The sequence below is a fragment of the Stegodyphus dumicola genome, chromosome X2, assembly GCF_044657685.1.
Source record: "Stegodyphus dumicola isolate Sdum_Otavi_A_Nest chromosome X2, ASM4465768v1".
Taxonomy (NCBI): Eukaryota; Metazoa; Arthropoda; class Arachnida; order Araneae; family Eresidae; genus Stegodyphus; species Stegodyphus dumicola.
Genome location: NC_140781.1, coordinates 29,806,814 through 29,832,547, shown reverse-complemented (window position 1 = coordinate 29,832,547; position 25,734 = coordinate 29,806,814). Strand labels below are relative to the sequence as shown.

The 25,734-nt window shown below is 31.7% G+C and overlaps 1 protein-coding gene across 1 annotated transcript in view; it reads right to left on the bottom strand.

The window, feature by feature from the left end:
* Positions 1 to 9,231: 9,231 nt before the first annotated feature.
* Positions 9,232 to 25,734, bottom strand: part of LOC118201670 (actin-binding LIM protein 1-like) — a 142,421-nt gene continuing 125,918 nt past the window's right edge. The window contains exons 19-21 of the mRNA XM_035373809.2: positions 21,312 to 21,449; positions 15,605 to 15,676; positions 9,232 to 15,493 (exon numbers count right to left, since the gene is read on the bottom strand). Of these exons, the coding sequence (XP_035229700.2) occupies positions 15,380 to 15,493; positions 15,605 to 15,676; positions 21,312 to 21,449 (324 nt within the window). The 3' untranslated portion in view covers positions 9,232 to 15,379. The remainder of the gene's footprint in view (positions 15,494 to 15,604; positions 15,677 to 21,311; positions 21,450 to 25,734) is intronic.

Here is a 25,734-nt window from a genome sequence, read left to right as displayed (position 1 = left end):
TTATTAATAAAAAAATTCTTTATTAATAAAAAAATTCTTTTTTATAATGTTTGTCCATATGAGAAGATTAGAAGCATTTTTGATATTTTCATGCTTGCGTCTAGTGAAAAGTAGAGAAAATAAAGAGAAGATAAAAATGTTAAGAAAAAGATTCTAGTATCGGAAGTAAAATATTCAACTATTTTGTTTTCATTGTTCTTCCAGGCGTTCTCCAAAAGGTAAGAAATTACGTGTTAATACGATAAACATTTTTCATTTTGTCACATTTATCTGGAATCTTCTAGAATCGTGGGTCTATAAATCGTGCCTTCAAATCTTTCTAAACTTTTTAAGCTGCGATGTCTAAAATCCTAAAGAAAAGTTACCTCTACCAATTCTGTAACAGCAAAACGATAGGAATATTTTGAAAAAAAAAAAAAAAAAAAAATCTGAGGAAGAAAGTCTAAAATTAATTTTATAGAGTAAATTGATGCATATTCTGAGACAATAACGTGGGAAAACTCTTACCATGAAAAAATTAAATGCATTTTAAATTAATTTCATAGCTATTTTGCTGTTAAGAACTGTTTCGTAAATTGCGCTTTTATAGCATTATACCTTGCTTATTTTTCAGATTCAGAATATTGTATAAGTGGCCAAAATGGAACTTTATAATACGACAGCGGAAAAAAAAAAGCTTTATTTTAATGTTATTTCTTAAATATAATTACAATACATTACCATTTATTTTAATGACATTTATTAATGTTACAATGTTCTGAAAAAGTCGTCGAAAAATTCCCAGATCTCGGAATTAAAAATTTTCTATAGAAACTGATCTTTAAATCGCCAAAATGTTGATGCGTCACCAAATTTAGAACCGTTTGATAAAAGAATTCACATCCCCAAAAGGGAAAATTTGTTTAAAAGCTCTTCATTAGAAAATTTCGAAATGTTTATGTTCCACTTCTTCTCAAAAACTCTATCCCATCGTTTATATTAAAAATAGGAACAAATTATAACCCATGAACGCATTCGCTCATTCAAAAGATAACCATGTTTGTCAGCGAATCGCCAAAAATATTCCTCAAATGCTAATTCACACTCAAAATGGCAGTCGTAAAAACAAGCAGAAATTTCAGATGATTAAAATTAAGGACTTTCTGCCAATTTTGGCCGAAATTAAGGACTTTTAAGGACCAAAAATCAATTCCAAAAAACTTACGGACTTTTAATGACCGTACGAACCCTGTATTACGGGACGAAGGATTACACCGCTACAGTGTACAGAAAGTGCAAGCCTTGATACCTGTAGATTATGTGCCACGTGTCGAGTTTGTACTTCGGTTTTTTTTCAACAGCAGCCTGATTTCAGTGCTCATGTGTTATTCATGGATGAATGCACCTTTACTCGTGAAGGCATTTCTAATCATGGACCTTATAATTAGAGATAGACTAATCCAGTGGGCGGGACGCGCGTCACCGACATGTCGGCAAGAAAGAGTAGGGACGATCTGGTTTACTTTAACACTAAAACCTATGGCGTTTGTATCACATAACTCTTTTTAATTATTAAATGTAATACGTTGTATAGCGATGAGATTATGAAAGCCACAGTTTTTTCCAAATAGGATTTAATATATCTCATTAAAGCTCTTTTTACTGCATTTCGCTAATTTTTTTTCACGCGTAATTCTTGTACAAACATTTTTACTTTGGTAAAACGGTAAAAACTCTAAGCACAAAATTTACGAACTTCGTTTTGCGTAAAAATAAAGTAAAATTAAATAATATTGATAGTACGGGATGCTTTGAAATAAATAAGGTAAAATTAAACAAGATCTGATATATTTTTTTAAAAATTTAATGAACATTTTCAGGCAGTGATTTTCAAAACTATAATAACATTACAAAACGATTATTTAGTTAATTATATGATCATTAAATTATTAACATTAAAGTGGATTATTTATTTTAGTAATTTAAAAAATTCGCAGCATAAAATTTTCTGAGTGTAATGCAGGGAAAAAAAAGGATAAAATAAAATCTAGACGCACTCAGATTTTATATTACACCCAAAAGAAACCTTTTTTTAACGTTTTGTGTGCTACCTATAATTATTGAATATCATGTTCTTCGCCCGTAAACCACATACATTTGAAAACAGCATATCTTTAGAATTTCCGCCCTGGAGATAAAAATGTTATTTTCCGTACAGTGTTACCATTGCTCGCTTTGAACTCGTTGAGTTTGTTAATAAAAAATTCGTTAAAGTTTTACAAAATATGAAATAGATTAAAACAAATTCGAAATTCGACCGTCCAGATGCCCATGTTCGGGTGAGGATTACATTATTCAAAATTTGATGGCTCTAGATTCCGTCGTTTTTGTCACAGTGCGAGAAACATATATGTATTCATTATTAATTCATTATTAGAAACATATATGTATTCATTATTTAATTTCTTTAAATTTAATACAGGGCGGTAATATTTGGTAACAATTTGCAAGGAGACACGGACATTTATTTATAGTGAAACAGCGTAAAATGCAGTTTCGAGCTAATAAATTAATGGTAAATAAAAAAAATCTTACCCAGAACTAAAAAAATTAAAAAATAATCACTATAAAATACAAGCAAAATTAATTATTACGGTTAAATACAATTTTAATATTACAATTAAGTGTATAAAATTTAAGGAGTCAAAAGTGTTTATCATTATGATGTATTATGAAATATGATTAAAATAAAATTCCTTTATAGAAATTGTGCTATAATACTCATCTATAATTTTAAAAAAGCAGCACAATTTAGAATTTTAAACAAAACTTTCAAAAATTCGTTTTAAATATTTTAGTATTTTTTACTTATTTACACCAATAAAAAGCATAAAAATTGCAAGAGAAAATTGCTTGTTTGAAATTTTCGATTAGTTAAGATTTAAAATATTTTCTAAAAGAAGTATTTACAAATTTCTTTACAGCATAGGAAAAGCTAAAAAAAATATCCAAACCTGAAATCATGCAGTAGTATAATTATTCGGAACGTTAATTATGCTTGATAAATATGCTATATTTTTAAAAATCAATCTCAATTTAAAAAATGAAAATATGTAGAAATTCTAATTTGTGAAATGAGGCGTTACAACTAGCTTTATCTTGACAATTATACACGCTGCAATAGGCAACCAATGTTAAATTCCGCAAGTCGTCCCTACTCCTCTGGATGTGATCAAGGTGACAGCCGGCAACGCCTCAGACGAGGGAGAAAACCCGTTTGGGTTAGTCTATTTCTTACAAGGTCCATGTTTCTAATGCTCTTCTTTTTTTTATCACCCCTTAAATTTTTGACAGCGAGTTTCGAAACGCTCTATATGCATTATGGTGACTACGTACTGTGGCCACAGTAAGGCCTGCCGTAATGAACGATTTTAGGCTTAGAATTTGATTACTTACAGATTCCAACTTCGATGTCGTTTTAGCCCGTTTAGAACTGTGTAAGGACAGTTTCAGGATGACTGTAGTTTAGGAGAAAGTTCTTTGGAACGAACCGGATTCCATAACCACACTTTGTCATTTTTATTGAATCCACATCCTGTAGTTCTTGTGTTCATCTTCTCTGTCGCCAAACTGACTCGCTCTCATGCAAAATTGTGCATCACTTCAAACCGTGCCTGGAGATCATGGATGTATTACTCGAAGGCGACTAAACAAGAGATCACAAGGCATATAAAAGTCCCAACCGAAGAGTATTTTGAGTGGGGAATAGCGGTTGGTCTCGTGGACAGCACTGCGATAGGCCAGTAAGAATAGAGGCAACTTTTAGTCCCAGTCCTGTTGCTTTCAGGAAACAATATGCGAGAGGTTGTTAAGGATGAGTCGATTACACCTCTGTACCATGCTGACTCTGGATGTAAATGTTGTTGGGTGCGTCAGCGTTCATAGTAGGATATTAAAAACACACCATAAGGCAGTTACTGTAATTTATTTATTACCTCTTATGTCAATTAACAGTTAAAGGTGTGCCATTTACTAATCTGTAAGTCATTGTCCATTGTGTGGATTACTTTTTGAATATGATGCCTGTCAAATGATTCCCCTTTTGCACAACACATCCCTCTAAGCGGCGTTGGAAGCCTGCCATAACTCGGCGTAACGTATTCCCTGGGACATTGCCGACGGCAGTTCTGATGCGATCCTTCAACTCAGGAATGGTGGCACAACTTGTTTGGAAAACTTCTTGCTTCTTCCAAAGGGAAAAGTATGCACATGAAAGATCAGGTGAACAAGGCGGCTAGGAAATGTCACCAAAACGGGAAATTGCTCTACTTGGAAATGTCTGTCGCAATGGTCCGTCCATTTGAAACTTTCCCATGACGTCCCAAGTTGAAATGTTGCCGAAATAGACGCTGGGTAGCAATAACAGAGTAGTTATTCATGAAATAACTTTCAATAGCAAAGGCACGACGGTGTGCACTCCACTGATCCATATCACTGTCACACTCGAAATGGCAGCTTATTATTACACGAATACGGCACGAGCTGGCGCGCATTCATGGAGTACGTCATTGTGCTACGCAAGTCAAATTACGCTATGAACGCTGCCTCGCCCTGTATAAAGGTGTCGCTAAGGTTTTGCCTGTGCCAAGCAGTTTGCAGAATTCTTTAATTGTAGCAGAGGTAAAATTCCTTCCTTGATTGGAATGCAATTGAACAGGTACTCAAACCTAGAAATCCAATGCCTCTACCACCGTGGCAGCCTCTTGATCAGGAATAAGATATGCTTCAAGCCACTTAGTAAAATAATCGATGACAATGAAGATGAATTTGTTGCTATCAACAGTTTATGGCAGAGGTCCCAGGATGTCAAATGCGATGATTTCAAAAGACGCTCTCGTATTGAAATGTCGCAGCTTCTCTTAGCTGTGTTTCTTCGGTCCTGTCCAGCTGGCACATGCGTCGCAAGATTAATACCACTATTGTATATAAGCCCCGAATTTTTGACATCAGCCTCTACAGTAGATGAGCTTTTAAATTCTATATAAAGTCACAATTATTTCAAAGTGGCATCCAATGAGATTGCTATGTAGTTCTTTAAGGACGTCCGGGATCTTGGAAGTATCAGTTGCCATCCGAATGCCTTTCCATCATGGGATTCGAAATTCCTGTACAAGACGTCGTTTCGAATATTACGTGAGTCCCAGAGAGCCCAGCAATTTTTATCATAGGACTATAGATCGAAATGTCCTGCCAGATAGGTTTCGTATTTGAAGATTCCATTAAGTCAATTATGGGTTTAATGTCGCCGTCTTCCATGTGGTCTGTTCTGGCTTCGTCGTCACTCCATGGGTCTCGATCAGCCAATGTTGAAGTTGTAACTTGACGTGACACCGAATTGCTTCAACTCTGGAAGAATATCGGCAGCGTTTTAGGCATGTCAGGGCATCGGCGTTTCCGTACGATGATCCTTTCCGATGACGGACAGTGATGTCATATTCTTGGAGTCTCTGTACCCACCTAACTATTTGACCTTCAGGATTCTTGAAATTTAATAGCCAGGTCAACGAAGCATGATCTGTACGGAGCAGGAATTTTCTGACGTAAAGACAATGACAGAAATGTTCTACGGATTTAGCTATGGTGAGCTACTCTTTTTTAGTGACACAGTAACTTCTCTCCTGTTTAGACAGCTCCAGCTGCAGTATGCTACGACATTTCCTTGGAACAAAACAGCATCGATACTTTCATTGCTCGTGTCAAGAGTAAATGGTTTGCCGAGCTGAGGATATGTCAAGATTGTCACAGAAGTTAAAGGGTTTCTTCAGTTTGTTAAATGCATCCTCACGTTTTGTTGCCCCCTACCCTTGTTTGCCCAGAACTCTTGTTTGCTCTCTGTCAGTTTGTGATGAGGTCTTGCGATGGATGAAAAGTCCTTCACAAGTCTGATATTTACCGTAGTTGACGGCATATAAGACGCACCCTTATTTAGACGGCCACACGCAAGGGAAAAAAGTTTCAATAGCGTGGTTTCTTTTAGTTCTCACGTTTCGTAAAAGCCAAATATACAATTATTGAATGCAATCAGCTTCACGTATAAGACCGTGTCCTTCACATATAAGATGCAGGTAACTTTTTTGAGACCAAATTTAGGATAAAAAGTGCGTCTTATATGCCGTCAAATACGGTATATGACTTTGGAGTCAAAGAGAGGGTATCCAGTAACTTAGAAAGCTAACATGATAGACTAAAATTTATTTTTGGATTCAGAAGTCAAAAGTTGGTCAAAAGCGAGTTATAGATCTTAGACAACATTGTTTTTCCTCAATAATATGTTTATTTTAGGATTTAGCATTGCTTAAGCATATACCTCTAAGAAACTGTGAAGTAACTGTCACTCTATAAGCAAGTTGTGAAGCTCATTTCCACTGCTTTGCCACTATCATTTCAATTCAGATTACTATACTACAGCTATGTCATGAAAGTACTCAGCAGTGAGAAAAGATGGATATCACATTGTCGGAGAAATGTAACGGTTAACTTTGAAATGTCTGTTAAAAGTTTAGTAATCCTATTCATGACATCATAATATGGTTTATATTTCTTGGAAAGCCTGTCACATCACAATACTAGAGAGAATATTGTTATAATAGTATTATAAATTAGATAAATGTAAAGCAAACAAATTATATTTCTTATAAATTACATCTGTAAATGTTATTATTAATTTAATATCTTTCTTTGATAACAGTCATAATGTCTATACTAGACTGGAAAATTTAATAAACTGTTGTGCGAACGATTATTCAGTACTAAAGTATAGTTCCAGAAGAAACATATTAAAGGATAGTACTTTCAGGAAAATTCCAGAATAAACATATTAAGAAAATTGGAAAAATAATCCGTAATATATTGATATCCTTCTAAAGTTTGTTTTTGGAAAAATGTTTAATTTGCTCCATGGTATCAATGATAAAATCTGAAATAATTTCTTTGCTTATTATTTTCTTATAAACAGGATTTGCAAAGAGATATCTAGTAAAATTACGGGACATCTTACATAGTAAGATAGACTTAATACAATGATGTGGCCCGAAGGCAGAATATACCCTACTGAAAATTTGAGCTCTTCTACAGAAGTGACTGAGAATCCTATTAAATACTAGTTCTACTTCATTTTTATAAAACGCAATACTGAAATGTCATTTTGGCAGAGAGAGTTGTAGGCCACTGTTTAAAGGAAAGTGTTTCAAAATCAAAAATAACTATCAGAAAATCAAAATAATCCCTAGATAATAATAGACAAATTATAGATACGAGAAAACTTCAACACAACAATGTACGAAAAAGAAATGGATGAAGAGGAAGTTGAAATCCCAAGATATGAACATAAGAGAGTTTGTAAAATTTTTTATGAATTACAAAAATGCTGGAGATGCTCATATTTATCATCTATTATTAATTAAATGTGTATTATAAATCAAATTTATGTCAAAGTAAAAGAAGAGTAAAGTACAGTTAAGAGTAATTGGAAAACAGAATAAATATTTTAAATGTTTCTAATATTAAAATATAAATTTAATGATTAAAAATGGAAAGTTTAATAAGACATATATTACAATTATACTGGTGTGAATTTAGAACTCCTTGTTTTGTCAAATATAGTTAGAAACATTTTACCACATTAAGACTTAAATTTTTTAAATCCAGACCCTTCGCTAGCCTCTATCCTCAGAATACCAAACCGCACGAAATACTTTTCCAGTTTCACAGCAATTTCCTCCCCTCCCCACCCATTAATGCAGAAAATAGGTGTGAAGATTTCGAATGACATCCTTTGTACTTTCTAACAAAGATTCCATTAGCCTTTGACCCCATTCTTTATAAAACTATTCTGAAGGTCAGACCAACAAGCCTTTCTGGTTTTATGATCACAACTGAGATTTTGTTTATTTCCCTTATTTTTATAGGAAGGAATAAATTGATTAAAAATAAGTATAATTCTTAAATTTTAAAACTGCACTTTTATTGCTGTTTAAAGCTTAAAAGCCACAAAAGAATCAACAACGAAATGTCACGAGCAACCAAAAGATAAGACCCATCTTAGAACAAGCTGTCTGAAGTAAACTGATACAATACATTTGGGGAAAGTGCACCTGTTACTGCATACCTTAGCAGGAAGGAAGAAAACAAGATTACGATCTCGGCCGTTTTAGGGCGATTCTGGTTGTTTCAATGTAGGGCCGTGTAGGGTGGATTGATTGTGAAAGAGTTAAACAAAACCATTATAATTTATTAGTGTTCATAAGTCTGTATTCCAACTGTTAGCATAGGAAAATAAACTTATTTCAAATATAGCATAAGAAAAATTTTCTGCCCAACTGATGTGAATACATGTAAATATCATACAAAGGAAAAGATAAAAAGGTAAATTGTATTACACGGTAACTGATAGAATATCAATATCATGTAAAAAAATGTACTCTCTCTGTCATCACCAAATAAATTTTGAGGGGCCTTGGAGTAACATATTCATGAGTTATTATATAGAAAATTGTCTTGTATTTACATATTGTTTTAGAATTAAAAACATGCTAAGAATTATTAACACAAAAGACACGCTATTGTTGAGTTCATTTATACAAAAATTAGAACCATCAGACACAAAGATAAATATAAAAACAAAAATACTTTATTATTTTCTGTGATGTACAAAATGCAGTTAATGATTATATAGGCTTGTTATATTTTTCCATATTTTAATAACAATTATATAATTTGAAAAAGCACAAACTGTGTAAAATTTTTTACATACTTAAATTATTTGCTTTTTTATGGATATGAAACTACAAAAGCATTTTTATTAACCAGTTTTAAGGTAAACTTCTGAATTATCTAATACATTTAATTACAAAAATATGCTCAGAAGCGAAACATGAAGAGATTTTAAAAATAATTTTTAGACTTTTCTGTAAGGTAAAATTCAACATACTTCTGAAAAGCTTGTAAGCAATTTTACAAGATACAAAAGCAATTATATGTTAAAAGCCATGACTCCTAGTGAATTCATACCATGAAATCCTACTTACAATATATTTTGAAAAGAAAGTTTAAAAAAAAAAATATTCAGGGTAGGTGTAAGTTGCCCTTAAGTTTGCATTTAATTTTCAAAACAGCTCACAATTACTGTGTGTTATTGACATTTATTAAAAAAAATTATGCATCCTTAAACTTGGTTTCAAACAAAATAATCTAGTGTTGCTTTACTTAAACAGATAAAAAAAAAAAATTACACTGTAAAAGAAAGAAAACATATTTTTCTTACACATTCGATATATATATATAAACAAAACATTTATTTTTCTAGCTATAATGAAATGGCTAACTTCTAAAGGCACATTTGTCTACATCTTAAAAATAATTAAATAACATTAAAACTGATCATCGTATATTGTAAGATACTAAATTTCATATACATATAAGTGTATCATCAATTTATATATGGCATGAAAATAAATAATCAAATAGAAATGAATACATACAGTTTTTCTTTCTTACCAAAACTTGAAATACAAGTATATGAAGCAAATTTAGGATTAAAAAGTCAACTTTTGGAAATAAATACACAAAAATAACTCTCTTTAAATGGAAAACTTTACATATGAAAATGCCTTGGTTCTTAAGTATAAAAATTAGCAGCAGCAAGTTTTTATACTTAAGAACTGACAATTTTACCTAACTACTAAAGCTATTACTAAAAAAAGGCAGTTATGATTCGAAAATTAACTATCTTGCAGGTCACTGACAGTTTTATTTCTTGAACCTTCATTTTTTATTTAGTTCTAAAATATTTTACTTTTTATTTAAATTAAATGGATTTCAAAAGTCATCATAATCATGAACTGAAACTGCAAATGCATAATACAAAATCAATTAAAATGGAATACAATTTTCTCACAGTAAGGAAAAAAAAAAAAAAAAAAAAAACTTGAAGTTTGAATCGAGCATTATTTTTTGGAATACCATCCACACAGCAGTAAGCAGAATTTAAGATTTTGCTACCATATTTATGGAATTGGTGATAACATGTCCTCTTTGAGATTAATGTTTTTTTTAACATTTTACCTTGAAAAATAAGATCTAAAACAAAGGAACTATAAGAATGAAAGCAATTAATGTACTTTAATATTTACATAAAAATGTTTCATAGCATTTGGCAGTGGGCAGCACAGCAGTTCTAAAAATACTTCTGCAAGCAGAATATATCACAAAATCTTTAATCTGGCAAATGATAAAATTCATGTCTATGCAGAGTTTGATTTATTGTATAACAAGTATTTTACAAGCATAAGCTTATGTTACAAGTAAAATGCTGCATAAAATTAATTTAATGTAGCATTTCTCTTTAGTTTGTAAAACATTCATATATATATATATATATATATATATATATATATAATCCGTATATATAGTGTGTGAACGCACACAATATTTCTTAAAAACCAGAAAATGATTAAAAATATTGTAAAAGTACTGTTGCATAAGAACACCAATGATAGTGAAATGAAGTGGAAGTAGAAATCACTGATTTCATTGACACTCAAATTTGCTTTTCTTTCTGTTCTGGTAATATAAGCTTTCAGTTACATGAAATCTTATACCCATTTAATCACAAACAAAACAGCATTCCTACCAGCATCAAATGATTTGGCCGAGATCTTGCTTGATACAAGAAACAAACATTTTTTGTACTTTTAAAAACTGTTTATAAAAAATAATGGCAAGATCTTAGTATCATGCATAGGGAAAAAAATACAACATTCAAAAATTGTAAATGGACTAATTACTGAGAAGTCCAATGTCTAATAAATTAATGGGAGATGCATATGGTTACACAGATGTAATTTTTTTATGACATAAAAACATGCTACTGATTACCATAAAAATGAGATTTTCAATAATTTAGTCAAACTGACAAACTTGTAATGTTCCGTATATGTGAGTGCATATGTCTTTTTGATACACTGAAGTTTACCTTTGCATGATAAACTAATGTTACAAACTTAGCAATAAATATATCACATGCAGTCTGTCCATCTTTAATTCTTGATTTCAAACACAAAGATCAACAAATACACAAAATGTTTAACATCTTATTTTCTCTGTGAGATAAACAAACTTTAAACAAACAAAATTTGTTTGAATCTTTAAAATTAATTATAAAGGCATCAGAAATAATTCATACCTTATTTCACTGAATAAAAACACCACCATAACATAAGGATGAGTTCTTATCAAAAAGGTCATTTTAACCATGATACATCATGCAAAAATCGTAAATAAGAGTTTTAAATACATAAGCCTTCACACAAGATTTCTCTAAGAACCAGATAAACCAAGGCAGAATTGTATGAAATTAAAATTAACTGAGCCAAACAAACACATTAAATTAGAGAATGCAAGATGGCATTTCAGTAAATGGCAGCATTTTTTTTTAAAGATTGATCATTATTTTGAATTACTGCAGTAACTAAATTTAGTAGGATGATCATTTAAATTTGGAATTAACACATTTTGGTCACAGCCAAAGCACTTTCAATACTTACACATTAAAATGTCATTATTGCATACAAAATGCCGACTGACATTGCCCAAAGATAATGTCTGTTTTATTTAGGACAGTTATCAACATGCTCCAGTATAAAAGTTTTAGTAAGTAATATATACAGTGTTCACATAATTCTCTCTTCACAAGGTTAGTTTTTTACATATTTTTCTGTATTTAAAATCAATACCAAAACAGAAATTGCTCACAAACAGAAATAATTTCCTTTTATGTTAACAGTCTATTCCAGTAGTACTTCAAAGTACTTTAAATATAATTGAATTAAAAGCAAGACGGGACAGAAAAATATAATAGGCCAAATTTCAATGTTTTTAAATATAATATTTATGTATCAAATTTTATTTATAGGAGGTATACTTGTACTGAACTGAAATAATAATTCATCTCTACTTGATTTTTTAAGTTGCAAAATGAAACACATTAAAAATAAGGACATATATTACATGAGATTATCTAATTATATCACCCCTAAAGTAAAGAGATATCTAATTAGAATGTGCAGAAAGTAAGAGAATGGTGAAAAATGGAATCTTAAAAAATATGAAAACGATAATTAAACTGGACAATAATTGTTTGTTGCGAATGCAGAATACTAATCTTTAAAATTTCCTCTCAAAAAAGAGACTAACATAAAATACTTTTTTTTGCAAGAGATAAAGTAAGAAAGTACACTAATGTGCAAAATTAAACCTCTGAGTGGTGCAGACTTTTATACCTGTCATGAAGACCTGTATTTATTTAATCAGCATTTATCAGCAAAATTTATATAATTACTTATTTCCGTCTCTATGCTCACAAAGACATTTACGTTAAGATGACATTTACATTATTCAAGAAATTTGGAAAACAAAATATCTCAAATTATAAACCAATATATAACAAACTTTCAAAAAGTCACATACCGATAAAGCTGGTCTGCGACTCAGAGGGCTAAGAGAATTTGAAAATTATATCAATTTTTATCAAAAGTATTGAAACAAAAGTACTAATTATGCTGCCACAGAATTTTTCAAACATTCAGAGTTAAAAACATAGGCATATATGTACACTGTGCCCTTGCTCCCCAAAAAGACAATTCTATATCTCCAATTCTACTGGGCCAATTGACGAAATTCAAACTGTGTTTTTCATGTCTCGAAAGCACGACTTAGGATATGTATCAAATTTATATATAGCGTTGTTCTAATATAGGTATTTTGACAAAAAATATCTGACTTTTTCTGAAATAACATGCCAATTTTTTTCCATATTTAAATTCTACGACTCAAATTATGCCAAACTGCCAAGTTTTGTAAAAAATCCATCGAGTAGTATTTAAAAAATTAGCTCTCAAAATTTTAGCTCCTCAATGTTAATTGAATTTGATATATATTTATTAATATCTCTTTTTTTTTAATTAAACATAGTCGATTTCTCCTTTCATATTTTGAAATTTAGGTTCATTCCAAATAAAATTCGCCAATATTTTATGACTTCTTATTAAATTTGTATTTTTAAATAATTTTGAATTATAACCTATAAAATTTTTGCCATAACCTTAAAGTAGATGTATTTTTAAGCATGCCTGCAAAAAATTTGAGTTTTTTATTCAAAATTTTCTAAGATATAATGTGAAGTTTACATTTTTGGCGCGATTTGAAATTTGGCATATTTATTATACGCGATAATAAATAGAATGTGGTGTACGCACTTTGTTAAAATTAACTGAAAGTATGAACTGTGACTCCCCCCTGCTTGTGCACAAAGAAAAATTCAAAGGGAAATAGGTTGCTATAAATTAAGAAGTTTGCTAAGTGAATTATTCTTGGCGCAACTGAAAAAAAAATTCGCCAAGGTAAATTTTTCCATAAATTTCTCATGAAAAATTACAAAATTTAATATCTGGATATAATTTGAGTCGTAGAATCGAAATATGGAAAAACTTTGGTATGTTATTTCAGAAAAAGTGCGAGTTTGTGTCAAAATACTTATTTTAGAACAATGCTATATATAAATCTAATATATATCCTAAGTCACGCTTTTGAGACATAAAAAAATGCAATTTGAATTCCGATTTGTGTTCTCATACTCCTTCATGTTTCCTGGCCCACCAGCGGCCAAGTGGTAAAGTCGCTGAACACTGGTAGTTCGGTCTGAGGTTCGAATCCCGCAAACGAGCTGGCTGCATGGGTGTTTTCGTGGTTTTTCCCATGTGTAACGTGCATACAAGCCAGTTTCTTTGCGAAAGTCCTCCACAAAGGCATCCCTCCCCTTAGGCAGATAGCCCTAGTGTGCTTTGCCATAATTAAATACACCACCTTCATGTTTCTAATGAGAGTTGGGTAAATTTTATAATGTACACACTAATATGGGTAGCTATGAAGGTATGGATGATGAACGAGAAGGAGAGTTATCAGTAGGTTGGGAGCAGGTCAAACATAACAGCAGGTAGCTATACAACTCAATGTTACACCCAGTGTCATCTGCCAATTTACGGAAACCATTTTAGGACACTGGATCCTTATCAAGACCTGGACAAAGTCGACCAAGATACACTACATCGAACATGTATCATTACTTTGTACTTTCAGTGTGGTGACACAGGACTGCAGCAGCTTCACAGGTCTCACGTGAGCTGTATGCTGCCACTGGAATCCAATTTTCATGGTGTATTGTTATGGAAAGCTTCATGAGATAGGACAATATGGCCAGAGGACTTGCCATTTGCTTCCCTCTCACTGCAGCACACAACAGAGCACATACAGCATAGTGCAGATAACAAATGCATTGGACCAGATTTCACCGCAGCACCGTGCTTTTTACAGAGGAGTCTAGATTCAGCTTGGACACTGATTCTAGGCATATCTATATATGGAAAGCCTGGAACATGATACCATCCCTAATCAGGGAAAAGGAGCATTATGGTGGTGGTAGTGTAATGGTTCGGGCAAACATTATATTGGACAGTCTCACACCCATACATGCATTTCACAAAGGCTCCCTAACTGCCATAAGATATAGAGAGAGATCTTAGAGCCCTATATTTGACTTTTCAGGGCAAAGTTGGTCCTGGGTTCTTGCTAAAGAATTACAATGCTCATCCTCAGTTGGTTGACGATTACCTGAAAAGTGAGGATATTCAGTGCATTGATTGGCCAACCAGATGTCCTGACCTTAACTTTAGATAGCATGTCTGAGATGCTGTTGGAAGGACAATTTCATCTCACCATTCCCTTCCCAAAACCATCCAAGAGTGGAAAACTGCCTTACTGCAGGAGTGGTATCAACTGTCACAGAGTCTCATCAACTGCTTCATGTGTATGCCATTATGCTACATGACCTGTCTGGTTACAACAGAGGATCATACTTTAGACTCATTTTCAGTTCGATATCCCAACATGGATATGCGACATCCTTGCACTGTGATGTTTATTGATAATCACGTGTACATAAAATGACTTCTGAATGATACATCTCTTTCTCTGTTATAAATGTATAATCGTATCAAAATTTCATTAAAATTTGCCCATTAGTTTTCCAGAAATTCGACATAATGTGTAGATTCTCCTAATTTTGCACATGAGTATTATTCTAAATAATGCATTATTGCATCTTTAAAAAAAATTAGAATAAATTTTGTCTTAACAAAATTTCAGAAACTATTTGACATTCATCATAGATAATTGTTTAAATTTATATCAGCTTCTGACAAAAATGCATGTATTTTATGAATAATGAATGACAATGCTATCTTACAAAGAGAATTTTGTGTGGTACCATTTACAAATGATCTGTGTATCAAAATAACCTTGCTCTTCGTTTTAACTCATTTCGTCGCCATTCTGGTAAACGATAAAATTGAAGACGAGTCATATGGAATAAGGCTTGAAATTCTTCATTTGAAAGATGTCTCTATGAATATAAAGTATCAAAGACATGCATTACACATAATATATATTGAAATTCATGAAAAAAATTTTCTTCAACTGTACAATGAAAAAGAAAGCAGAAAATAACTCATACCTCCAAATGACAACGATCAACATCAGAAGGAAGGCGATAGTTTGATGTCATTAACAAATGATAAGGATAACACTGAAATTAAAAAAAAAAAAAAGTACTGATTCAAACTGAATTATAATTTCATATTTAAAAAAATCAGATTTTTACATGCAATTCAAAAGTCAGCTTATTTTTTAGTTTAAAAAAACTTTTGAAAACCCGAAAATATTTTACTTACTCATTTCTGATGCTTAACAGCAAATGTATTAACTAGGTCAAATAGTTAAATTAGTCCTTTGTAAAAATGGCAATTAATTAATCAGTAGTAGTTTAATATTAATATACTGAAAGAAAGAATTTCTTTTCAAAGCAATTTCTACAATATGGAGATGTATCTATTTTGCGTGCATGTATTAAACATTAATGAGTATATTTAACATAAATGGACTGAAGGAAAAGAATTAATAAAAATGAGCAATTTATTTTAGAAAAATTCCCAATTACAAATTATCTAAATGATTTATTTACTAAAAAAATTACAACAATGGTTAAATACAAGAGAAAAATCCCCAACTATCTCTCCTATTGAATTCACTTATATTGTGAAATTATGTAAAGAAAGCTCATTAAAGAGAAAATAATGCATTAAAATGCGAATTCACGGTAAAAAAGCTGACTTTGGAGGAAGGAGGATCTCAGAACAAACTACTAAATTCAGAAAAATTTGTAATCTTATTTACTAACTACTTTTAAAAATAACAAATATCTGCTAAACAGACATATGCCTTAATTTAAAATTTAGCATCAACAGGGTTAATCCAATAAACAGCAAACCAACACTTTAGAAAAAAGTCATGCTCTAGTCATGCTAAAATATGAAGAAATATCTTTTAAATACAATTACCACATTACTTCAAATTTAAGATACAGTAAAATTTTAAATTAGGAAAAATAATAGAAAATTAAGATGATTTTGTGATAAGTATTGAAAAATGTAGAACATTTTTGTTTTCATAAATAGGTACTAATACAAATTTAATAGGTTACCTAATTTACACAGAAATACATATTCTCTTTGAAGATAATCTGCACCCTAATTTTACAACTTAATAAACCATGCCACTTAAATTCGAAGTAATGTGGAGTATTTAGAATTTAAGTAATCCAATATAAAATAGAATAAAATATAAAAGAAGATGTAACTTTAAGAATATAAAAGCTAAATTAAATGCTAAATAGTTTTGAAATGCTTTTCTTTGAAATAATTTTTATGCATTCCATTTCTGTGTTGGAATCCCAACTACAGAACTGCTGCTGTATATATCATAATAATGGTTACTGATAGCATGAGCGGAAACATTTACTTTCTTATGATACATCTACAGCCAGATATCATTAATAACACAAATATCTAAGCAAAACGCATAGAGTATTTTACAAGAACGCAAGTTCAAATGCACATAATTTATCATAAACAAATCCTATAAGACTTTTTTAGTACTTTAAAAGTAAATATATATTTTACATTGCATTTCAAAGGCCATTACTTTATGTGAAGTGTCGGATGATGATCCTGTTTGTTGAAAATCATCAGACTCTTATTTCTAAGCCAAGATCTGAGCTTATAAAGAACTAGTCAATTACAGCTTCAATCAGCAGTGATAATAAATATTTTGATAGAAGCATATTTGCTCATTTGGTATAATACTTGAAGGTGTAAATGCAATTAACACACATTACAGGTAAACAAATATAATGAAATGGGATGAACTATTTAATAAAGTTTTGAATTTACAGTAGTAATGGAAATAATCATTTAAAATATTAAGAATTAAAAGATACAAGACGGGGATATGCTGGAATTCAAAACAAGACAAATGCTCCAGCTCAAACAACTATTGTCCTATGTTGTCATGACAGCAGGTCCTTTTGATATAAACAGACAAACGTATAATCCAGAGACGTCTCTGTGCACTAAGGGGGGGGGGTAGGACTTTGCCCAAACTTTGTCTAATTGTCCAATGTGAACTTTGACAAAAATTACTGATATAAAACACAGTTTGGGGAAAAGAATGCAACCAAAATCATAAAACAGTAGCTACTCAAATTGCTTGAGAGAATACATTTTCTTGAACTCCTCTTTTGGCAGTTTCACAGTAATAATATTCATATAAAGATACTAACAAGACCTCTGATAACTAGTACATTAGCTTAATGCATGTTTTAATACAATCAGAAGAACAAAACTTGGATAGTATATGGTACAAAAATGGTTAAGATTCATGATGAGCCCACTTCATTATATTTTCTATTTCTTGGAGAGTTTATGTGCAAACAGTTTCTTTGGAGATATGTGGTCTGGATTAGCTATGCTGAGAGTGAAGTATGAGCATGGACTGATAAGAGTTTGAGCTGAAATATCGTGAAATTAATTCTCTGAAAGTAATACTGTTCTTGAAGGCTACATCACTGTTAAAGATTATTGATTTGTTCTACAGGAGTTACTTTGGTTAAATCTTAAAACTATGTACCTTAAAGAAAGGTGCAAAACATCAGAATGGCAATATACAGGTCATACTGCAAAAAGAGGGGATAAAGAAGTTTCAACGACATGAAAGTGAGCTTGACCACTTATTCCATTTTATTTCTTAAATTCAAGACCCATCGAATCTGTCTGGGGAATACAATAAATACAGTGTTAAAAAATACTTTTCTCTTCCACCATCATGAAGTAAAATAACTCCTCCAGCTTGCAAAAGAAATTGTTACAAAGATTGCATTAATCATTTGCAAGAAAAATTGCAGCAGATTTGACCTCCAAAAGAAAGATTATAGCATGTTAATAAAATATTAAATACCAGAAACAGGTACTTCAGTTTAACTGTCCAAACCCTGTATTTCTAAATCATACAAACAATGAGCCTTCTGATAAGTTTAAACTGCAGATATTCTTGTGATAGCATTATGACATTACTTTAAATCTTATATAGATAATACTATAATCTCAGATTTATTAAAAAGGCCCCTCTAAGCAGCTCCAGTCTGAAATATATTTTAATACTCACAAAAGCCAGATGGCTCAGAAATAACCAAGTGTCCTTTGCAATAAATTACACGACTTCATTAAAATTAATAATTTAATTTATAATGTATTGGAACTATTATGTATAATTTAAGGCTCTAATATCAGGGTTGCCACTCAAACAGGAGAATGAAATTCCCTGACTTTTCCAGGTTTTCCAGGTATGTTTTGAGAGAATTCCAGTCTATCCGTGTAATGTACGTTGGCTGTGCTAAGAGGTAAATTTATTATGGTATTACTTGTACTGTGTAGCAAATTCACTTAATTATTCAATAAATCCCAGATGACAATTATTCTTAATTATTCTTGGTACACTTTGTTTGCTAATTTTGTTTACTTTTCCGCTTAAAAAACTTAATAAAATTTAAGATATATACATTGGATAACAACTGTATGTTTTATTTAATTATTACTCATGATCATTCCCAGTTCAACACGAGGCTAATCCGGTTCTTATAAATCACAAAGCAATGCTAAAAGTTAGGTTAGATTTTAGGTAAATTTAATTTGTGTGAGGTGCTTTCTTAAAAGGCACCTTAACACATGAAAACACAAATACAATTATAATAGGAGTTGTTTTCTCCACTGAAGATTGAGATTAGAATCTGCCCAATCTGGAATAAAATAAGGCTTTCTTTTGCAGACATTCTGCAGCTAAACAAAAGAAAGAAATCTATTTAATGATATTTTTTTTACTAAATTGAGGTATTTTATATTTATTTCGCAGCATACATAAAGAAAAAATATGTGCATTAAATTTCGTGATATCATCATACTGCTAGAATTAACTTCAGGATTATGCCAGAGAAAATTTCCTGAAATTTGGAAATATTATTTACTAATGATAAATAAATTTAGAGGGAAGAAGCAACATTAAATGATATGAATAACATAAAAATAAAGAATTACTTAAAAATTTAATTAGAATAATCAACGATATTTTAGCGAATATAGTTATATAACATGGTTATCCTAGATGATTGGTTACTATTTTTTTATTTTACTGCAAAATGACAAGGTATTTATTAAAATGAAAAAAAAAAAAAAAAAAAAGATTTTGCGGTAAAATCCTAGTATACGATACAGTCTTCGCATGATTTTTAAAATTGTCGCCAAGAACAAAATGACCCGTTTACTGCTCATCATCATGTCACCAAATCTCGCTGTACCATACATGGAGATTATTCTAACCAAAGAACGTCTATGTAAAAAGCGGAGGGAAAATTTACCAAGGGATTTGGCGACGGAACCTGGCAGCCAGAATTTCCCTCTCCGCGATGTGTACAGGAAATTGAGAAACACGTATTAAGAAGAAACGTTCTTTGACAAAAAGGAAAACTATGAAAATCCGTTTTTAAATTATTGCGAAAAATCCAAGAAGAAACGTTTTATCAAAGAACGTTTTTTTCTTGGATTTTTCGCAATAATTTTAAAAACGGATTTTCGTAGATTCCCCCCCCTCAAAATAACTAATCCATGAATTAATTTACTTGCGCCAAAAAATATTTTCTTTTCCTTTAAAGAAATTTTAAACGATATTCATTTTATGAACTCTTGATAACGTGACCTTCGAACTTCCGACACCGCATTCTAGCTTTGGCGACAGATAATATCGCGCATGCACAGCTGTTTCCCACTATGATGGAACGGAGCCACCTCTGTTGCAGAGAGGTTTTCCTTCTTTACAATACATATTTTTTTTTTATTCTAACCTTCATGGTACCGTATACTAGGATTAAACCCATTTTGTTTTATACGAGAACAGGTACTTTCTTTAGTTCATGCACTGTACATGGGATTCTCGAGGTTACTGGAAACCAAAAGTTGCGGGAAACTTGCTTTGCCTTTCTAAAAGAAGACAATCAAATTGGAGCTGCGAAAATTGGCTCTATGCCAGCTGCCCGAATGACACTCATGTGATACACAATTCGCCAAAAAAGTTATCTCTTCCGACGTCGGCGCAAAACTCGCCTTTTTTGGCGGGATCGTCGTATGAAATTCCCTCACTTTTCCAGATTTTGACTGAAACACTTAAATTCCCTGACTTTTCCCTGAATTTTTTGGTCAATTTCCGAATTCTTTGACTTTTTCCGGTTTTCCCGATAGCGTGGCAACCCTGTAATATTCCTGATGAAACAGACTCAACAATTACATGCTCTTTTATAAACATATACTCATCATTAATTAAATTTGAGAATGCAGTCAAAGAAGAAATTATCAACTAAATTACCAAATTATCAATTAAATTATGAACCAAATTAAATAACAATTAGCAACCAAATTCATAATGATGTTCTATCACAGCTTGCTGTTGCTCTAAATTATTGCAAAAAATCAACACGACGTATATGTTTCTCTTACGTTTCATCTAACTTAATGAATCAAGTCAACTGCACTTTATAAAAGCTTCGGTTATTACCTAAATATAATTTCTCCTAGTTACAAAAATTTTACCAATAAAATTGTCACAAAATTCAATTAAAATAAGTAAAAGAGTTCATTCATACAGAAATATCTTTTCATAAATTTAAATTAATTCTTATCTGCAGAGTTAAAGAATTGTTAAAATAAACAAAATTACTTTCAAAAAAATGATAAACACATAAATGATGAAAACTAATGCAGAATATAAAAAAAGTGAAATACTTTTGGTGGTTCAGTAGAGAGATGAAGAGTTACATTAGGTAATGAATGTCTCAGATGAGGACTGTACGTAGGGTAACGAAATCCTCTAAATCCTTCAGAATATGGTGTACCTCTAAAGATGCCATTACCACTATGATTCTGAAATAGGCACAAAGTACAGATTAAAAGAAAGGATTTCAATACATTTAATTTTTTTATAGATTATACACACTTTTTTATTTCTGTCATATAGAAGAATTGCTACTGATATATGACAGAACTGTAGTAATCACAAAACTAATCAATGTTACTGAAGGAAATTCAAATATTTATCCAATCAATATCAATATAATATCCAATTTATCAAATATAAATCCAATTAAATGCTATTTTTGACGTAACAGAATTATTTTACTTAATTATATATGCACTGCACACATAACAGTTTTCAGTTATATAAAACTTTTTATGAATATATGAAGTTTTGCTCTTGTGCAGATTTCTTTTCACATGATTTTGAACTAACATAGCTTGAAAGAATATTTATGCATTAAAGAAATTGCTGATATCAATGCTTTCATTCACGATAACTTGCCAATAAACATTTGCCTTGCCATTGAAACTTAGCATAAATATAAAAGACATCTTTTTCTGCATCCACTGCCTGTTCTATGTGTGTGTAGTTGTTAGCTTTTTAGCCTGTCTTTCACAGTCCACCCCTTTTGTTTTATTTTTTTATTTTGGGATTTATAAGATTTGACCAGAAAATAAAAGGGAAAATATCCACTCCTCCTTACACTGTTGAACAATCACAAATGCAACTGCAGGCAAACTGTAGCAATGAGAGTTGAAAACTCTATTGGATGATTGTGACAGTCACATAGAAGTCAGTGAAGCCATTCATTGTTATTCCAGCCCATACAAATTAATAATCCTCCTTTGTAATGGTCTCTGTCAACAATGTTTGGCAAATGATTGCGTATCCCTGGCTCTCGCCATATCATTGCTCTTTGGGAATCATTCTGGATGCTAAATTGAGACTAATCCATAAAGAGAATGTGCCCCACTGCTCTGTGGAGTTCATGGGCCTAATTGATGGACCCAATTCACAGCAACAGGAAGTGATCGTCTGCCATTGTAGTAATCTGCCAGTGTCCAGATCCACGCCTTCTGTAGGGGTTTTATTCCTTTTGGTAACAATTCCACAGCCTGTTGATGACACTACGATGCATAATCAATTCTCTAACAACCTTGCACCTACTTGCAACATACCAACAGCCCTCCAATACATTTGATCGTGCATGTGGCGTCTTCGGCTCATGCTTTTCGCTTTGACTATCTCAGATTACACAAAACCATCGCTGCTTGCAAACCGATGCATAGATCCGGCATGCCCCTTTTTAAGGCATTGTGGTGTAGCTGCAGGATTGCACCAGCAATGCAGACTCTACTTCATATGTATATTGCATGTTTTAATTTCCCTTTTCTTTTAGCTTTTGTTGCATATTTTTTTAGAACACTTTATTTTTAAGAGCTATTTCATTGCAAATAAAGTATTTTACAAAAGAAGTACAACTACATCATTTGCAGTGATTGCCACTCTTCTAGATGGGTCTAAATGCAACCAAATGTACCAAGTAAAATTTTTTAAATTTTCCTTGTCAGCTCTGGTTTACCATTTCACATGATTAAAGGACACAATTTCCATTCATTTAAAAAGAGAAAAACTAATCCTGACTTGATGATCACCCATGCTAATAAGTTAACTATAACTTCCTCAGCGTTTCTGAGCTCGATTTTGTCCAATAAAATATTATTTACTTTTGATCAAACTGACTTTCCAAATTCTGATAAAAAACAGTGATAATCCTTTTAATTCTGATTTTAGCGTTGAAGAACTTCATAGAGCAATACATGGGACCGGAAAAAGCAAGACTGCTGCCTTAAATGATTTAATATTCGAGCTCTTTTAAACTTGGGAGAGAAGATGCATCGAACCTGATCGGATTTTGCAATGTAACTTAAACACTTGTGTTCCAGCTGAATGAAATGGCTGCCATCATTCCACTTATCAAATTATAAATATCAGCATATAATGTATCTAATTTGGACCTATCTCTCTAAAAAATACTTGTAATACATTGGCAAGAATGGTGGTAAATGGACTAATTTGTTTTTAAAACAAAACATTATCTCTGACTACCAGGCACAGTTTTGTAAAAAGAGAGGCACAACATAACAGGCTGTTTTTTTAGCTTACTGCATTAACAATTACTTTCACAGAAAAGAATCAATTCTAACAGTGTGCAGACTTTCAAAATGCTTGCAATATAAATTGACAGAAAAACTTGCAGAAAAATTTATTAATGATAATATTAAGGATAATATGTTAAACTGACTGAAATCTCTTCTTTTGCCAACAACTGCAAAAGTGAAAAAACAAGATAGCTAAATAAATTCAGCTCCAAAATGAAGTTCCCCTGGATGGAGTGACAAAACTGTACACTCTTTAACATAGGGCTTCTCAACCAGGTAAGAATTTCATAGTTTCAGGAGAGGCATGTGGTCAGTCTTTTATTTAGCTGCTAAGTATCTAATTTTAGTTTATAAATATAAAAATGACTTTTATACAAAGTTTGGTATTTACCAACATTTTCTATATTTTTTACTGTTTAATTTATAAAACATCTTGGAAAATAATCTAAATTTAAATAAATGTATAAGCATTTTTTGAGTTCTGGAAAGAAAGAGGGATGATCGTCTAGCAATGCTGTAAGGGATGTATGGGGTAAAAAGGTTGAGAACCACTGAGCTGCAGTCTAAGAACGACACAATAATTCGTGTTAATTCGACACAATAAGCCTACGTGTGGCAAAATCATAAATCTAGCCTTTCCATTCAAGTTTGCTTTGACTTAGAAATCCGTTTTCATCATCAGTTAAATTATTGGGTTGGTAACAATTAAAAATTAAACTTTTGATTCCAAAATTCACGTATTTAGCAACGGCACAAGTGTATGTATATACATATTCAATTTTTTTGTTTTTCTGAAAAACAACCAAAATTTGGTACATTATTTTGGAAATTCCGAAAAACTTTTATTTGAAAGATTATTTATCGATGGTGCAAGGTGCGAAATTTGGACACTGGTTAGATGCATTAAAGTCACTGATGTTGATATCCAACAAAATAAACATGAACATTTTTCATGAAATAACAGAAGGTAAAGTTCCTGTTGTCATTTCATCCTGCCTCTGATACATCAGTATCTTCCCAAACATCTCCCATCAATTATAAAGAAGGGAGCAGGGAAAAAGGCTGAAATCAAACAATTTTTAATATTATATTAATAATAAATAAATGTATATATGTATTTTCCAAGTTTTGGAAAGGAGGCGTGGAATGTTCTAGTAATGATGAAAAGGGTTGTATGGGGCAAAAAAATAGAGAAAAACTCTTTTAACATTATGATTGAATATTTAATTGCCGGATTATGCATGAAAGTTGCACCCAGTGCCTAGCTCTTGTTAATTATATTGTCATTTTTACTACACATGAAGTTTTTTATCGATCAAAAAGTCAGTGAAGTCTTAAAATTTTTACAGTTATGTTGCAATGAAAATATCATACCTTTGAAGCCTAATAAAGACTGTCTGACAACTCTTTTTTTCTGTATACAAAATTTCCCCAAATATGGGAGAAATATAATTAAAAAAATTTTATTAAGTGGATTCTCACCACCTTGACGTTGTCATTCACAGTAAATTCTCCTACCGATATCAAGCTGGTGAGTTGGCTGATAAGGACAGAGGGTTTTAAAAAGAATAGCTGGTATCACCTGGAGGTCTTCATTACTCATTAATATTATAGATTTATTTTGGATTAAGCAGATGAATTAAATGCCACTGCTTCAACTGCTGATATGTTGCAAAATAAAGCCCTTACATTAACCAGTAAAGCTGCTAGAGTAGCCAGCTTTAGTACTCGAAATCCAAACTGATCTAATGTCTTTGAAGACCAAAACAAGAAAATAACTCATTAAACTCCATGAAAAATCTAAACGACTTCACCAGTGATATTGACAAAATTATATCTCCTGAGCCTAAGGCTATAAACTCATAAGAATTTTCTAAGACTGATGAAATCAGGACGTTTCACAATCCACTCCCTGCTACTTCTTACTGGTTCTTACTCATTCCCGTCATCAACCGAATAAAATTCTGTATTATAACATTCCAATACGCATTTCAGGGAAGGAAATGAAGCCATTCCAGTAGTTCTAATAATTATAAAAAGCATCCATACTTTTTGCCCAAGTAAAAGGACTGGTTTTATATCTACATCGATGGTTTAGCTGGAGATTTCAATGAGAAATGCCTTGAAGAGTTCTATGTTGTAGAACTGCAACAAATTCTGATGCAGCACATTTGATTACAGCTACTAC